General features: G+C 46.2%; 1 protein-coding gene across 1 annotated transcript in view; it reads right to left on the reverse strand.

Annotated features, from left to right (window-relative positions):
- Positions 1–1585: 1585 nt before the first annotated feature.
- The window catches only part of EIF2B3 (eukaryotic translation initiation factor 2B subunit gamma), a 100086-nt gene continuing 84902 nt past the window's right edge, over positions 1586–16769 (reverse strand). Inside the window, exons 10-11 of the mRNA XM_032696879.1 lie at positions 13159–13262; positions 1586–1802 (exon numbers count right to left, since the gene is read on the reverse strand). Coding sequence (XP_032552770.1) covers positions 1750–1802; positions 13159–13262 — 157 coding nt within the window. The 3' untranslated portion in view covers positions 1586–1749. The remainder of the gene's footprint in view (positions 1803–13158; positions 13263–16769) is intronic.

A 16769-nucleotide genomic window follows, 5' to 3' on the forward strand; every position in this document is an offset into this window, starting at 1 on the left:
AATGCTAAACTCTAACCGACACAGTAAAGAGCCCCCCACCCTGTTCTTAAATTAGCTAAACAAAAGGACTGAGACTTTAACATATAATTAAGGCACAAGGAGGTAAAGCTGTAGCTGTTAAATAAGGGGATGTGGACTTTTCAGAAGTTAAGATGTATTCTGAAAACAGAGAGGGAGAAGGCTTTGTATTTAAGCAAAAGCACTGTGAGTCAAAGTCCCTGCAGACCTCTCTTGGCTTTGCCAGCCTTATGTTAAAATGCAAAGCCAGGTAATTACACTCCACTCTGCTTCTGTTTCTACACACCCAAAATGGAGCCTCGCTCCCTTGCAGCACACAGAGACAAGAACTTTCTTTAATTAACCTTTGTAAAGCCTCTGAGATCCTTGGATGAAAAAGGCTTCGTTCCTTGGGAACATGTTTGCGCACATACACAAGGCAAAACCTCCAGCAGAAAGCTGGAGCTGAACTGCAGCGCGTTTCTTCTCTCTGCAGCTTGTCACAGGCCTTGAAACTCATCCTTACCCATAGTTTCCATTCCAGTCTGGTCCTTTAGAGGAAGGATTTTGTTTATGAAACTCAGGGAATGTCTGGATTATAATCTCTCTCCTGTCAAATTAACTAGGAAATGGTAGTTCTCCTCAGGGGTCACCAGTGCCCACGAAGCACACATTTTACATTTATCACTTCAGTTAATGAAATACCAGCCCCGCCGGTTGCTGTGAGCACCTCTGGATGTCAAACTGCCAGGGGCAGGTAAATGCCCTGTTCAATCCTACTACATTCTAATAAACAGCTTTTAGGTAGGAACTTGTGTCCAATTTATAAACATTAAAGAACAGCTCGTGTTTCAATTCCATCCAGGTGCTTTACAATCCTGGCACAAGCCCTGACCACAACACTGTGCGTTTCATTTTAGCACGCACGACTCATCTCACAGACATCGGTACAGTCATCCACGGATCATCCAAGTGTGGGGAGGGCCTCTGGTCTGGGATTAGGAACAGCAGACTGACAAGATGAAGAACCATCAAAATAAGGCAGGGAGTACCTGCTGCTTACACCCCACACCCCCTCCATCCTCCCCCAGCCCTCATATATTCGCTCTTGGGTGGGATTTCAAAGTATCAGATCAAACTCAGCCCTGATGGAAATAGGTGCCAAACTCTCTACTGCATTACAGAGGGGAAGAAGCACAGATGAAACACTTCTGTGCTGTGGGGCAGCATCATGAGAGAGAGACAGGGGGAGGAGGAGGAGGAGGCTGGCGAAGCCGCCGGGGTGCAGAGAGCAGCCCGCACTGCCGCTGTTCCCGCTGTCCGCCTGCTGCGTTGATGAGATGCACAAGCAGCATCCCCGAGAAGTTTCTCCCAGGCTCGGGATGGTGGTGCAGGACTGCAGGGACGTGGTTTACACCACAGGGAGGGCGGCTAAGTCATTCTTTGGAGTGGGCACAGTCTGTGTGGTCCCCGCTCTCCCTTCTGCTGGAAAAGTACAGTGCGTTGGCCGGGCGCGCAGGAACCGATATAACCCGGCACCAACCCGCGCGCATCCCAATGAGGGGGGAGGGGCTGACGGACACACCGCTCTGTAAATACTTCTTTATTAAGACATAAATATAAAGCTGAACAGGAAAGGAGCAACGACAGGGTAAGCTGTGCCAGTACTGATCTGTACGGATGATCTTACGACACTTGAACATCTGGTTCTGCTGCTGGCTTCCATAAAATCATCTTTAAAACCTACTTGGGTTATATCTCCATCAGCTGTTCGGTGCCCACAATGACTTCATTAACATGTTTGGCTGAAAAGAGAGAGGGAGGAAAAGAAGAGGAATTGAGTTTTGCAGCAGAGCTTCAGACCTTGCATTTTTCAAATCTGCAACTTTAAAACAAATGAGAAAAGCAGATTCCGGGGAACTCAAACACAGATTCGCTGGACTCCAGCTTCTCTCTGACACTATCCCACACACATGGCGAAAGCCTAAACAACTGACCAAACATTAGGAGGTTTCTCTAATGAGAGTTTTCACATGTATGTGTCACTAATAAACAAGAGAGACCCTACGGAAGTCACAGCTGCTACTGACAGGTGTACACCTAGGCTAAGGCAGGGAACCAACACCCAACATGGAGATCTGACATAAAATTAACAGTAAGTAATCCACCCTGGCTCTAAAGAGCACTGTGTGCTCTCAAACTGCTTGGAGGTTGGGGAGCAGAGGGGCTGCTCAGCACTGGGAGGCCATCACCGAGGCAGTGTGAGATCCTCTCAGCAATCCCAACTCAGCCCTGTCAGCTCAAAAAAAAAAATTTTTTTTTTTTTTTTAAATTTAAACCTGACTTCTCCCTTTTGGATGGAGCCTGTCCAAAAGTATCTGTGTGAAGCAAGTTCTCTGTGCAGAGTTATCTTTGAGGGTACTGGTGGACAGCCCTCCTCAGACTCCTTTTATTGGAGGGGCAATTTCTGCAGGGTCACTCCTTTGCCTGTTCCTAGGAGCTCTGCAGAGCCCCAATGGGCACATTAACGTGCCAGTCCCTGCCCCAGCACTGTTAACGCACTGTACTGAAAGAGCCTTCCCTTTAAAATGCAAAAGCAGCTTGTCAGGGAAGGACTGCAAATAAGGGATCTAAAGCCAAAATAATAAAAACACGCAACTGAAAGCCCAGTGCCTAAAAAACCCAAGCGTGTGGCCTCAGAGCATGACACAAAGCTGGTGTGCTCAAAGTGGGTGTCCTCAGGGTACTGTGTGGGAGGAGTGAATCTAAATTGCTCTCTGGGAGCTGGACACCTACTCAGGTGGAGCTCAGGTGGTGTGACCCATGCCCCTAGGCTCTTCATCTTACCTCCTGCACATTAGGAATAACAATTGTCTCTGGAGCCTGGGATAAAGGGTCAAGGCCTGTGAGGTGCTGGGATACACCAATGGAGGCTGTGGTGTCTCCCACACCTTACACAGCAGTTGGGGTGGATAGCCAAGGATGATGGAAATAATGACTTGTGGTTTATTTACCCATCTAAAACTCCTCCCCTCAGGGAAGTGGATTTTGCAAGACTGCTGCAAAACAACAAACATGCCACCTTTGGCTAAATGTAGAAATTACTGGTAATCCCCAAAGTGGCTGGGCCAACATGATGCTTCTCTTGGTTTAAAAATTTGAGACATAACCTTTGCACCACGCAAACCATTGCTCTAAAGGTTTGATCAAATTCTGCTCTATAAACTTCAAGGAGTTTTGGACTGTGGCAAGATAATTTCCCACTATACCCTCAACCCCACAGCCGTATGGATCATATGCAGTCTCCTCAGCCTGAGAGACAGAGTGGGTGAGCTACACAACTGCCCTTTCAGAGATCCTTTGTGAAGGCAAAAATAAGGAGAGCGAGGAGCTGCTTCTCACCTTCAGCATCTGATCGAGACATTTAGCTCTGGGGTATTTAGTGACAACTGATAATTAATCCTGGAGACTCATGCTGACATCTTGGAGCTCAATCTCCAGCACTCTGGGCAGGACGAGCAGAGGTGGATGCAGCACTCAGGAAAATGAGGGGCTGACTGTACAAGTGCCAGGTGCAAGCATGATGTAGGTAGCACCACACAACCTCTCCAGCACAGCTCTGCCAATAGCCCCAAGTCCAGCCTTCAGCACCTCTCTCCTCCCGTCCCGGACCCCACACAGCTTTGCCAAGGTACCTCAAATCCAACCTGCAGCACTTCTTGCTATAACATTCCTCATCCCCAAGAGCTTTCCCAATATATCTCAAACAGGCCCTGTAGCAACTCCTGTGACTCCATTCCTGAACCTCCTCCAAGCAGACTACCTATCATGTTGATTTCTATGATGTGAATAAGACCCTGGCTACCATCCAGTGAGAGTAATTACGTTATGCCTCTGCAGATTAAACATGCCTTCATCTAGGCTTATAAAGAGCCATGTCAATTTATGGTTCTATATATAGGTTATCTGTAGCAATACTTTTTAATAAGGAACTTCTTGCTTCATTGCAGACAGCATCCTCCATGGTCCTAAACGTGCAGAGCTGGGATGGGTCCTGTCACATACCTTGCTGCAGAGGTGGTACCGACTATTTGCATTTTGCACTGACATGCTTGTAGTTGCCTTATGGTATCTTGTATTTTACACCTGATGAGTTCAAAATGCTTTTCGAGAGTGGGCGAGTAAGAGCATTCCTGTTTTACAGATGGGGAAACCGAGGCAGCAGTGAGTTTAGGGAGCTTAAGCAGCCAAAGCCACATGGGCAATCAGAGCACGCATTTCCTCATCTTCCATCCCTCTGCCTGTTTCATCTCCTCCTTGATCCGTGTGGCCCAGATTCCCCAAAGCAGGCACACATGGCCTGCCCGGTATGTCACTGCTACCTCAGACTCACATGAAATCACCACACTCATTTCTTATTGTACAGGCTTAAAGGAAACACATGAATCTGCCTGTCTAAAATCCGCGAGAAAGTTTTTAAGCGATAAGGGGAATGGCTTTGCTAGAAACAAAGCCCTATTCCGCACCCCGAGGGGATGCGATAGGCAGATAAGGATTCACCCTGCTTCCCTCTTTCCTTCCCAAAGCCCTCCTTGTGGAGGGAAGGGAATTCAGACTCCAGTGTGTGTGCCAGAGAACTGAGCTGTGGATAGCGTTTCATTATCAGACGTGGCTGCCAGTTGCCAGTGGCTCTGGCTGGTACCAGCAAGCTCAGTTCCTGCAGAAACTCTGCCTGAAACTCTGGGGGAGGAGGGAGAAGTACCTCACATGCTTCGCTGTTCAGCTCCCTTTCTCCTTCCCCAGCTCCCCATTAGGGATTTCTTACCAGGCTGCCTTTTATCTGACACTGGCAGGGTTACAGATGCATTCAGCCCACAGAGAAAGAAGAGGGATTAGAGAAAGGACTTTCAGAAAGCCTTAAGAGTTGGACTCTGCAACCTTAAATCATGTTCGACTAGATCTTCTCAGATTGGGAGCATCTGGTGCTAAGCAAATCCAGAGCTGATCAACACATTCAACCTTCCTGATTAGCACTTTGCTTTAACTTGCTGACGCAGCCCAGCCTGAAGTCAGCCTGGGTGCTTGAACCGAGTGTCCACGGAGATTTTACTGAGTGTAAATCAAAAACCTGTCACTCGTTATATATGCGTTCCTGCTTGGGAAGACATTTGTTTACACATACTGTACACTAGCCCCTTAAAAACATACGCACAAGGCGAGCTAGAGAGCAGAGCAGCTTTTGGTGCTTGGCTAAAAACAAATTGTAATGCAAATAAACAGAGGGGCGGAAATGACTGCACAGCCCAGCACTAACCCCACCAGCAGGCCGGGGGCCGGGGACCCAGCGCTCCCCAGCCTTCCTGGCAGGTTCCTGCCAAGCCGCTCACAGAAAGGGGATGCCGGAGCATTCCTTTAAAAGCCATGTGAAAGCATCTCCTTGTTGTTTGCTCAATTAGCCCCAGACAGATTGCTGCTGCTGCTGCTGGTGGCAACGCTGGGTTGTAAAGGAGGAGGGGAAGGAGGGGAAAGGGAGGGAAAAAAAAAAAAAAGAGAGGAAAAAAAAAGGGTTAGGGCCTAGGCCCAGGACCACCACGAAGTTTCAGCCCTCAGGGGCTCCAGAAAACGTTCAGTTTACTCACTCAATTACATACACTGTTTTATAAACCCTTTAAAATAAAATAGAAAACAGTCCCTGGCACGGAATTACTGCTCTATTATACAGCAGTGATGAAAGCCACTGCTGTGTATTTGCTCTCTTTAAAGCAAGAGATAGTTTAACTTAAAAAACTAGGCGGGGGGGAGGGGTGGCTGCAGAAACGCATGCACGAAAACACGCTGTGGGTGGTTCCCACCACATTCACCCAGGACAGAAAGGATCAGAGAGTGGGAGAGAAGAGCAACTTGTCTCTGCAGTGATGGTTGGCCCTGGAAAAGCAGCCAGGTTGGGGGGGGAGAGGAACTAAAGGGGCTTAAGGGGATGGGAAGCAGCTGAAGCTTGACTTTGGGAGGCTGGAGGGTGTTTTAAATTACATGTACAGATAAAGAAGGGAAGCAGGTGATGGGGGCTGATTTGTTTGTGTTTACAGAACACTGGGACTTTCCAGTTAAGGCCTGCTCTCTTCCCAGCCAGGCTTTACTTACGTGATCACTGGAGACCAGGGTGACCACACTGTGGCCCCAAAGGCCAGGAGTGTCTCACAATTTCTCCCAAGCCCCGGGCCAGCCCCGCTGCGATGCCATCAGCCCAGACTGTGGGTCTCCAGCAGTGATGCTGCTCATGAGCTGAGTGCTCCAGCTGCTCCCAAGGTGGGATGTGCAGCTCACTCCAGGGGCACTGGGAATGGGGCTGGTGGTAGCTCCAGGCAAATCAGCTCTGGCCCACAGCTGGGGCCTCCAGCCCACAGAACAGGCTGGCAGTAGAGATCTCCCTCCTGCCTTATACCCATCCCCAACAACCACCAGTGCTCAGTGCTGGTGCTCACCTGGTTCAGGTGAGGTTCAACCAGTATTAACCCCTCTGCTCTCGCAGCCTTCTGGGGGATAGATGTGACTTGAGAGTGTAAAGTAAAGGTAACACTGAATTCAGTGCCGGATGAGAGATGAATTTACTGTGGCTTGGAGCAGATGGATGGGGGGAGTGAAGGAACTGGAAAGAGAGGTATATGGAAAAGTGATCAGTCAGGGTCTTAGAAGAAAGTTTAGTAAAGGAAAAAGAAGACCAAGAGCTGGGGATATGCCTAAGATAGAAAGCTCCTTGAGGAGGCAGATGCACTTGAAGTCCTAGTGTTGGGGCAGAGTCCCAGCAAAGCGTTTAAGAAAGAGATGGATTATACTGATCAGTGTGCTCCCCTGGGATATCACCACCTCAAGCAAATGCAAGCAGGGATCTCAGAAACAACAGTCTGAAGACTGTCCACGCTTCCTGCTAAGATGGCAGAGGTGTCCTATTTGCCTGCTGCACTGGATACCAGTAGAGGTCCCTTTCCTTTCTCAGCATCCATTGGGGTGTTCTTCCTGGCTCTTTCATGTGGCTGAGCTCTAGCAGAGCACAAGTGGTTATTTTCTCTGCGTGGAGCATGTAAAAATATTTCCACAAGGTTATGAACTGCTGCCTTATGGGTAGACTTCACAATCAGCATGCTGCAAATGTGGCAGCTCGTTTAACCCGCTGACTTGGGAAGCCTGAACTTCCCTGGCCGGGAATGGCAGTACGCACAAGTGGGACAGTCCCCAGCGGCAGAGGGGAGGACAAAGCATTGCTGGATGGATATTCTAAGGAAGTTTCATGCCACTGCTAAGGCCAGAACTCATAAACCATTTTTATACAACTTGGAAAAGAGGCTTATTAGGATTAGTTAGAAATGTAGTCACCGCATAGTCGCTGAAACAAAAATGTCAACTATTTAAGAGATGCCTGTTTTAACTGCCAACAATATCTTTGCCATGGACACTCAGTAGTTAAACTACTTTATGGAGAAATCTTGTGGATCTCTCAGCTTTGCTATAAATTCACACCATTCCTACATCACCTCCAGCTCATTTTGCACCCCCGTGCACAATATACATGTGTGCACTGTTTAGTCTGTGTCTGTTCTTCATGAGCTTTCATAACTCCCATCTGCACTGCAGCATGCTTTCTGATCCCGACCCTGTGTCGTGCTAAGTGTTTTCAGTTCCTGAAGACTGCACCAGGAGGTACTCAGCATCTTGCAAGAGCAGATGCTCTTGATGCAAGATGATACTTGAATGTAGCAAGAGCATCAGAAAGTCTCTCAGTTCCTTCCTGTACCTATCCTGCTAAATCTTGGCTCGGGTGAAACCTCCTCACAAGCAGTCACCCATTCACATGTGGAGGTTTCATGAACTGTACCTGCCTTCAGAGGATGCCATTAGAGAAAAATGTGCTCTTTGGCCCTCATTAAAATAAAACAATCTTACTCTGTTTCATTGAGAAGTCCTAGGACTCCAAGCTTGGAACAGGACTTGGAAAGTGATCGGAAACAGGAGCCAGTCCTCACTGGATATGTGCCTTTTTCTCTTCTTGTGAGAAACCACACAGTTTTGGCTACGCGATAAGCCTTTGGAAAAAAAGAATCTCAGTTTGCACGTGTTCTCAGGAGGGCAGCTAAAAGCTCCAGAGACTGTCTGCAGTGAGCACACTTGACCACAGAAGTGCAGGAGGAAGGCAGGGCTTCCTTCATGCTGTATGGACCAGTGCAGCACTCTGCACAGAACCACCTCCCTCCTGTGCCCAGTACGAGCCTGCCCGGGCACGACCGCAGTACGGAAAGGGATGCAGTCCAGCTGAGGAGTGCCAGATGGAAAGTGGAGCTGCTAGGCAAGGGGACTGGAAATAGCAGCTATGGTCATACCAGAGGAGGAGTCGGGTGAGTGTCTGGGGATAACGGAGTAAGAGAGAAAAACAGAAGTCTCCATGGGAGAAAGATGAGGGGAAAAACCAAAGAGAAGGCTAGGAATGAGATGAGGCTGGTCCTGGGACAAAGCTGTAGTGGAGAGCTGTGAAGCAGGACTCAGGATCAGGTAGGACATGGGTGATGTAGTTGGGGCCCCATGGCTGATGCTGGGGGCAGGAGCAGTAAATCCTACAGTAACAACAGCCTTTGCCTGCCAGCACCAGGAGTGGATCTCAGGGCTGCTGGTGCCCATGGACATCTGTGAAACCTCCCGGCAAAGAGTTTCTCTTGTTCCATTGCAGATCCATCTCCCCTTAAAGAAGAAGACCCACTACTATCAGTTCCCATCAGCTGAAGCAGCAGAAAGCTGCACAATGGAGTACAAGTTTCTGACACTGCTAATGGTCCATGCAAGGGTCAACATCATCATGTGAAATAAAACTGGTTTTTTTTTTCAATGGACTAAACCTTCCCTCCCAATATTTACAAAGAAAATGCTAAGGCTAAAATAAGAGAGGTAAAACAGGAGGAAAACCCAATCATGTTCATACTGAGGAGGTGAAAATGAGGCTGTTAACAGTTGTGAAGGCTGCAGAAAAGCCATAGAAAGGAGGGATTGTGTCTCTTGCACAGGGCACAGTAATGAAGGTTTCAGACAGAAACTGAAAAAAGGAAAATGAGGAATATGGAGACCCTCTCATATTCAGCAACATTCAGCAAGCACCACTCATTCTGGCTGTTGACTATGTCAGGGCACCAAGGAAAATGAAAATATATGGTGGAATAAAAAACAGGAACAAGTTTTAGTGTGCAGCATAAAGGAGGCAATGCTGCTACCCCAAGCTAGGATTACATCAGCGTCCCGAATGCTGGTATTTTTTCCCTTTCTGAATGTATGCTTTGTGGCAACAACAAGACTGTAATGCACTTCCTGGGTGTGCAGTGATTCAAGTTGTCCCTAAACAATACTTGGCTCCGTAACTCCCAATGCAAATAAACCCCCCCTGCCCCAACAACAACAGAGATGAAGGCGAGGGATAAGGTGTTGAGTTTTATATCAATTTTGCCAGTTCTGTCCTTTGTGCGTGTGTTTACTGTCTCTGCTCCTGGTGTTGCTTTCAAGAAAGGTTAGGCCACTTTACCATATATGCTCCTTCCTGTCTAACCTGTACCAGATGTATAATGTACTCCCTGCTGAATCGGCCTGGAGACTCTTTTGGGAGCTGTACTTACTGACTCTAGGGCTCATCTGACTCCATGACTGGCCCATCCCCAGCACTCCCTCTCCCTAGTCCTGCTTCAATGAGTGCATGCTGCTTTTGAGCTCCTCTTTAAAAACAGGTTTATCAAAAATGCTGCAGCATGATCCTAATGACTGCCTTCAACAGTGATTGAATGCTCTGAGCAATTACAGTCCTTCGGAATGCTGTCTGCCATTTCCCATCCCTTCAATAATTGTTGCCTTTTTCTAAGGTACCAACATGTTTTTCAAAGTGCTACCCAGTGAGGTAGCTTTCACAAGGACCATCTGTTAATTCTCTGTTAGCAAATTCCTAAAACTAAAGTATCAAAGAGGAAGGAAAGTGGACGTTTCCTAGGCATGGTAATAAAAGCAGTAGGAAGAAAATAGTGTGGCTCTCAGGAGGCATGGCTTGCAAATCCAGAAGTTAAATAAACTGCCATACCTTGACTTTAACAGAGACACTTAAAAATACCATCTCTGGCCAGCGCTGTGACAGGGCTGAAGTCAACGCAGGACTGGGACATCACTGCTGACAGTTACCTGCTCCCTCCTGTACCTCCAACTTTATTTTTAGTTTGAAAGTACTAGGCTGCATCTCATCTACCCCAGTAACCAGTGTTGAAGTGTTCCCTCTGTTTCGGTGTCCAGAGATTTGCCAAGCCCATTATTAAGTGATGAGGTCTCCCACCATGTCCCCAGGGAGATTATCCCACAGCCTACCAGACCACATCATTAGGAAAATGCTCTAGATGGCCAACCTAAATTGTGTTTAATTCAATCCCATTACTCCCAGCTGTACCATTTGGACCACCCTAAATACACCCATATTACTCTGCAGAAGGAGAAGGATGAGAGCTGGTTTGAGTTACGTTTGCCTATCATTTGTGGTAGCTGTTCTCCTGCCATCCTCCTTGCATGGGACTGGAATTCATTTTGTGAGAGGTCAGTGAACCACTGGCTCAAAGAGCTCTTGTACCCCGAGCTGCCTGGGCAGTGTGGCCAGGACTCGTACGGTAGAGCAGGGAGCATACAGCCAGTTCTGCAGCAAAGCCAACTGTGGGATCTGCCTGGGGCTGTGTAGGATGATTCAGGGATATTTCTACCTTTGATGAATCCTGGCTGATGCTTTGGAATAAGGGATTGCTGTATTTTTATTTTTTTAATGTTTCTGGGAAGGTGTGTGCAGTTTTGCTGCACAGACTGGGGTCAGCAGCCAGCTGCTACTGCTTACATCTGCTGAAGGGTGATCAGCTTGCAAGAAAAGGTGGCTCCTACCCAAGAGAACTAGGTTTTTTCCTAACCTGGCCATGGAGGCTCGAGTTTGAAGAAGGAAAAGTTACCAAACAGAACAACACAGCCAAAGTTTTGATGAAAGGGGCAATATGGAAACAGACTTAGAGGGCCACACCAAAAGCTTGGCACAGGATACAGGAACTCTTGGGCAGGGGAAAGGAAGTCATGGCATGCTTTCACAGCAAAAAAGAGAAGACCCAGTTTACTACAGGACCAGCTGAGGTCAGAAGAGACATACTGGGCTGGAAAGACTCCACAGTTCAGGAAATAAGTCATGAACTTCGCAGACAGATCCCAGACCACCGAGGCAAACCTGACCCCCAGCCCAAAGAAATTCTAGAATGGTTAGGAAACTGAGGCAGGGAAATGAACTGAGGCTTTATTATTTTTTCTTGCTCAGCATAATGGTGTATTTATAATCGACTGAATATGTCTTTGCTAACGTCAATCATACGTTTCTGACCAGTTTAACTTGAGGGCCCCCAGACTCATTAAGAAGTGGGTTTCAGCTTTGGGGAGGTGAGCAATAGACTCTACAAGAACAGGCAAATGAACCACAGGTTACAGCTCCGTTACTCTCCCTGCAAATACATCTACAGACCCTGAAAAATATTCAGACAAGGATGACAAGGACAAACAAGAAGAAAGAACAGTTTCCATACTACAATCAACCAGACTAGGATCTGCACCCTGGAAGAGACTTCTGAAACAGATGTGAGCAAGGTCAAAGGGTCATATTTCTGTTTGGTATGATCTACTAAAGAAATCAAACATACTCCTATTTTCTAAAATATTAGCTAAGTCTGCACCCTGTGTCCTCACAGTTCCCACTGCAGGTTAACAACCAAATGTGACCCGATTCACCTCTCCTGACGATTCATGCAGATATGTAGATGTGGCACTCAGGGACATGGTTTAGGGGTGGACTTGGCAGTGTTAGGTTTGTGGGTGGACCTGATGATCTTAAAGGACTCTTCCAACCTAAATGATTCTATGATTCTGTGCTCAGGGGAGGACACAAATGGAGCATCATGAATAGTGCAAATCTTCAGTGACGGGGGGCAATGAACCCCATAAGGGACACTGATTCAGACTGATGTGATGGGTAAAGCTTATGAGTAGACACAGAGCCACACAGGGCCCAAGGACACAGTGCACAGAACACTCTGTGTGTGTTACCTCCAGTATCTGAGACTTGCAAACTGCAAGATCAATACTTTGTTTTCATGAGCCCTTTTTACTTTTAGTTTCAATTTAAAGGAAAATTTGTCATATGCAAAGCTGACAATAGGTTACGCTATACTACGTTAAGTGCAAACCCTGCTCTGTATCACCAATTGGGAATCCACCCACGAAGACAAAGCAAGGAAATAAATCTTGATCTGACTAAATAACTTCACATGGAGCCTGCGAAGGAACTCACTTTTGTCCTCAGTCCACACACGAGAGCAGGGATCTGCCAAACCCTAACCATAAATATTCATTAAAAAGCCTCTGCTTGGGATGCAGTCACTGAGACAGCCATTTCCTGCCCATTATCTCTTAGGGCAGGAAATCAACAGTTCCACTCAGGCGGTTACCAACGAGCCCTCACCACGAACACTTCCACTGGATGGCTGAACTTTGCCTAAATGAGGGCCACGTAGCTGTATCCTTTCTGAAGCCCCAAAATAGCACTTCATAGCAGTAAAGATCTGAATATAGCTGCCCTTGTCTTTAGTATGGAGACCAGCAGCTCCTAGTTCGATGCTCCACCTCGAGCTTTGGCTTGGAGCAAGGTGAATGGGAACATACAGGCACCATAGGTTGACAGCATACACAGAGAAGGATGTCTGTGTGATCAGGAATTTGACTGCTTTGCCCCTGACACTGACAAAGATTACTAGTCAAAATAATGGCTCCTTCTGCTGAGGACAACCTCAAGCTGATCCAATTGTGGTCTCTGGGAAAAGACTGTCTCAGCACCCAATCTTGTTCTTTATAACAAGAACAACAGAGCTTTGCTGCCAACTTCAGAGGATCAAGTCTCTGAACTATTCTCATGCCAAGAAGCTGTACTTTCCATGAAAAACAAATCCTGATATTATAGGACACTCCACTGCAAAACTGTCACTGTGTATTGGTACTTCATGAAGAGGCAGGAGTAAAATCTCAAGGAAAAAGTTCTGAAAATGATTACAAATGCACAGTAAATGCAGCTTCTGCACTTACCTTTGGTTTCCAGCCTCTGATCGCTTCCAATCAAACAGTCCTTGATGTCAGCACCCTTCTCTATAACGGCATTGTGACAAATAACACTGCCCTGAAGACAGCACCTACAACATAAACACAAGTAAACCAAGAAAGTAATTCAAATGACAAGTACAAAATGAAGGTATCCACTGAAATATCTAATGACTCTGTGACATGATCCTGTGAGTAGGTTCAGTTCTGCTCTTTTCTCAAAAACTCCATTCTTCTGCTGATCCTCACACTCAGTTTCTGGAAAAACTTAAATGCCAGGTGTCAGAATGGGTTTGCAAAAAAGAGTTTGCCGTTTTACCTCTTGTTAGAACAGCTTTCCTCTACATTTCCTCAACTGAATAAATACTTAACTGAATAAATAAAGACTTGGGACCTGGATCAAGTCCTGTATTTTCCACAGACAGTCTGGGTAACTGTGGGGGTGGCTTCTCTGCTCAGTTTCCCAGTTAAAAAGAGGAGCAGCGGCCCAGTCCTTCCCTGCAAATTTTGCTGAGAAGTTTTAAATGTTCCAGCTTGCCAGATACTAAGAAAGGGTGAAGAGAAGTGGCAGATCAATACTTCAGCTGGTTGGCTTTGTTCATATTACATTCAAGTACTCAAACATGATTACTCTGCAGTACTAAACCAATGAAACCCACACTAGACCTGCTCTACCTGCCCTGGATATCTTCACACTCATGTTGCCTTTGACACCACAACGTCTAAAATGCCACACAGGATGGAACCGTAGCAAAAGTTACCTTATTCCAAAATGTATTTTAATCTGGAATAAGCACCTTTCAAATTTGCCCATCTGATTGTCCAGATAGGAAAGGAGTTCTGAGTCCCAAGTGCTGGCTTTGTAACTGCTCTGCTGAGAGATGCCTGAGTGAGTTCTGCATTGCTCTGAGTCCCTCCATCCAGTAAAATGGAGCTTGTAAATCTTTACTAGTATCTGTGGTGTGTCCTGAAACACTGTTCACTCAGCATCATAAGCAGTGTTAAATGACATTAAATGTAATTTCTTTCAGAGCCACAGAGAAGAAAATAGCTATGATGCAAATGATTTCTTTCCTTGTCTTCACATGTGCAAAGATAGGCAGAAGTCACTGAAAGACTGGAAACACATATAAGAAGTGTCTAAAAATCCTAACTCTAACATACATCAAAAGCAGCTGACTGGGAAGAAGGTATAAGCAAGATCTATAATCCTAGAGAGATGCAGGTAATCTGCTCTCCCATATTAGTGCTACTGTGAACCAAAGCATTTCATATCTGCTCCCCAGTATTTCTGCTAATATTAATTACAAAAATTGTGAATATCTTTCCTATCCTCAGTCCAACAGCTGATCTCTGTCACATACTGAAGTTTTTAGGTTCAGTGACTTTCCGCACGGTGGGTTGCACAGTTTAATGACCTGCAACCATTCCCCACCTTGGTCACAGGCAGCACCACTATTCATTGCACTAGTGAAACGCAGCTGCAGTGCACTATCTGGCTGGCTCATGGACAGAACTGTTATCCCAGAGTCATCTAACAGCACAGAGGGGTCTTGGTATCAGGTCAAAGCCCTGAGCCTCCATTCTATACTGAATGGAGAGCTGGCCAGTTGTGATTCCTCAGGAGAAAAGAGAAACAGCAATCCTCACTCCAGACTGCTGCTCCCAAAATTAACTTACAGTATCTTCCTGCTTACACATCACTATTATCTAGTACACAGAATTTGTCATTAAACATATTGCAATTGTGTGGCTTATGTGAGTCTGACCAGAAACCATCTGCCCCACAAAACCAGCATGAATTCTGCAGGATTAAAAGCAATAAAACTGGACCTCAGTCACAGTGGTTTGCAGTTACAACCCCCCTTGAACAGACTGTCCCCTCTGAACAATTATTCTTTTAACTCACTTAAACTCCCCCTTCTCTGACCTATAAGGAGGCAATACGAGCAATTATTCTACAGGCAACCAGCTCAGGTTGCCTTGGCGAGGTTTTTACTAACATGTTAATAAGATAAAAAGCGGCAAAGATACACAGCAGACCCCTGCCTGCCTTTGCTCTCCCACTGTCACGATCTGCTTCCTCTCCCATAGCCTCGTGTGCCGGCACAGCCGCTCAGGCCATCGTCTTGTGCAACAGCGGTTACTGAGAGCAAGAGCAACTCAGCATTTGCAGCCAAGCTAGGGAAGGGATCAGTGGAGAGGGAGGACTGCCCACCGCTGCCATCCTGACTTGGCTTTCAACAGGACTAGTGAAGGGAATGGGAGAAGTTGCTCATTTCCCACTGAAATGGCTCCCATCCAAAACGCGCACTCCCAAATACCTCCTCCTCCATTGCTTCGAGCCAGTCAGATGAAAGCTTTCCCCTGCAAACTTTTAGGTTCCCACCATCTATCACTTCTCCTGAGCATGAGAGCAGCTGTGAGTGCACTACACCTTTCAGCATTACCCTCATGCAGGAGGATATTCCCCAAAAGAGAGGGGATTTAAGCTGTCGGTGTGGAGTCCAGGCTGGAGAATACTCCATGTGTGTTCAGAGACTACTTGACGATAGTCTTTCAACTCCCAGAGAAAGAATAGCATTGTAACCAAGAAACTGCTGATGACATTAACATCAAAGATAAGGGGGGTTCCTGCCAAACCATTTGTTGGGAGGGACAGGCCAGGGAACCAAGATGAACTTGCCTGTGCCAGGTGTTCGCAAATCAACCCTACCCCATTGCCAGGGTAAAACAAAACCCAAGAGCTCCACCACCCCAGGAGTTTCTTAAAACTTATAAACCCAACCAACTGCAGAAGTTTTAAAACCATACTCAATGCTCAGATTACCCCAATCACACAAACCAGCAGCAAATCCGGCTTTTATTGCTCAAGTGGAACAAAACTTCAAGAGATAAAAACACAATTTGTGGGTGTTCCCTTCACCCGCTGACAGATGTAACACAGCCATTTTGAAACCACTTGTAAATGCCTCTTTTTTTAAAAAAAAAAAAAAAGTTATAAAGCCTGCCAAGAGAAGTATTTTGTGTATTTATTTAATTTTTACTATTTTTTCAAGTTGAAGACTAAGGAATAAACTTTTATTCTCTCACAGGGTAAATATCACATCTCAAGGCACTCTGCTGTAGTCTCCTTGGCTAAACTGCCACCACGGTTCCTGCCTTGCTTAACAATTAGGTGCTATTAGCCCTCAAAGGTGCTCTGACAGCGTCCAGCTTCCTCAGCTCTGGTGTGTGTGCGCATACGCGCACATTGATGTACTGCTTTATAATGCAAACCATATTTATTTTTTCCCCTGAAAATGTAGTATATTTTTAAACTTTTCAGCACGGTGAAAACGGATATCTTCTGACCTTAAAATCCAAAGAGCATGTTCAAACCCACAAGAGGAACTAATTTGGGGCATTTGATTTATGGCTGAAATTTCAATTTGAATTTGTTTTAAGTGTAATCACAAACTGAAAGTCTGGCAGCTGGGTGTTTTTCAGAAAATAAATAAAAATATTCAGTGTGCGTCTGCATTCTAGAGAGAGCATTTTACAAGCCCAGTCCTGTAGTGGGAACAGATGTAGCTCAAGCATTAATTTGTTATACAGGT

Source organism: Chiroxiphia lanceolata, chromosome 9 (genome assembly GCF_009829145.1).
Source record: "Chiroxiphia lanceolata isolate bChiLan1 chromosome 9, bChiLan1.pri, whole genome shotgun sequence".
Taxonomy (NCBI): domain Eukaryota; kingdom Metazoa; phylum Chordata; class Aves; order Passeriformes; family Pipridae; genus Chiroxiphia; species Chiroxiphia lanceolata.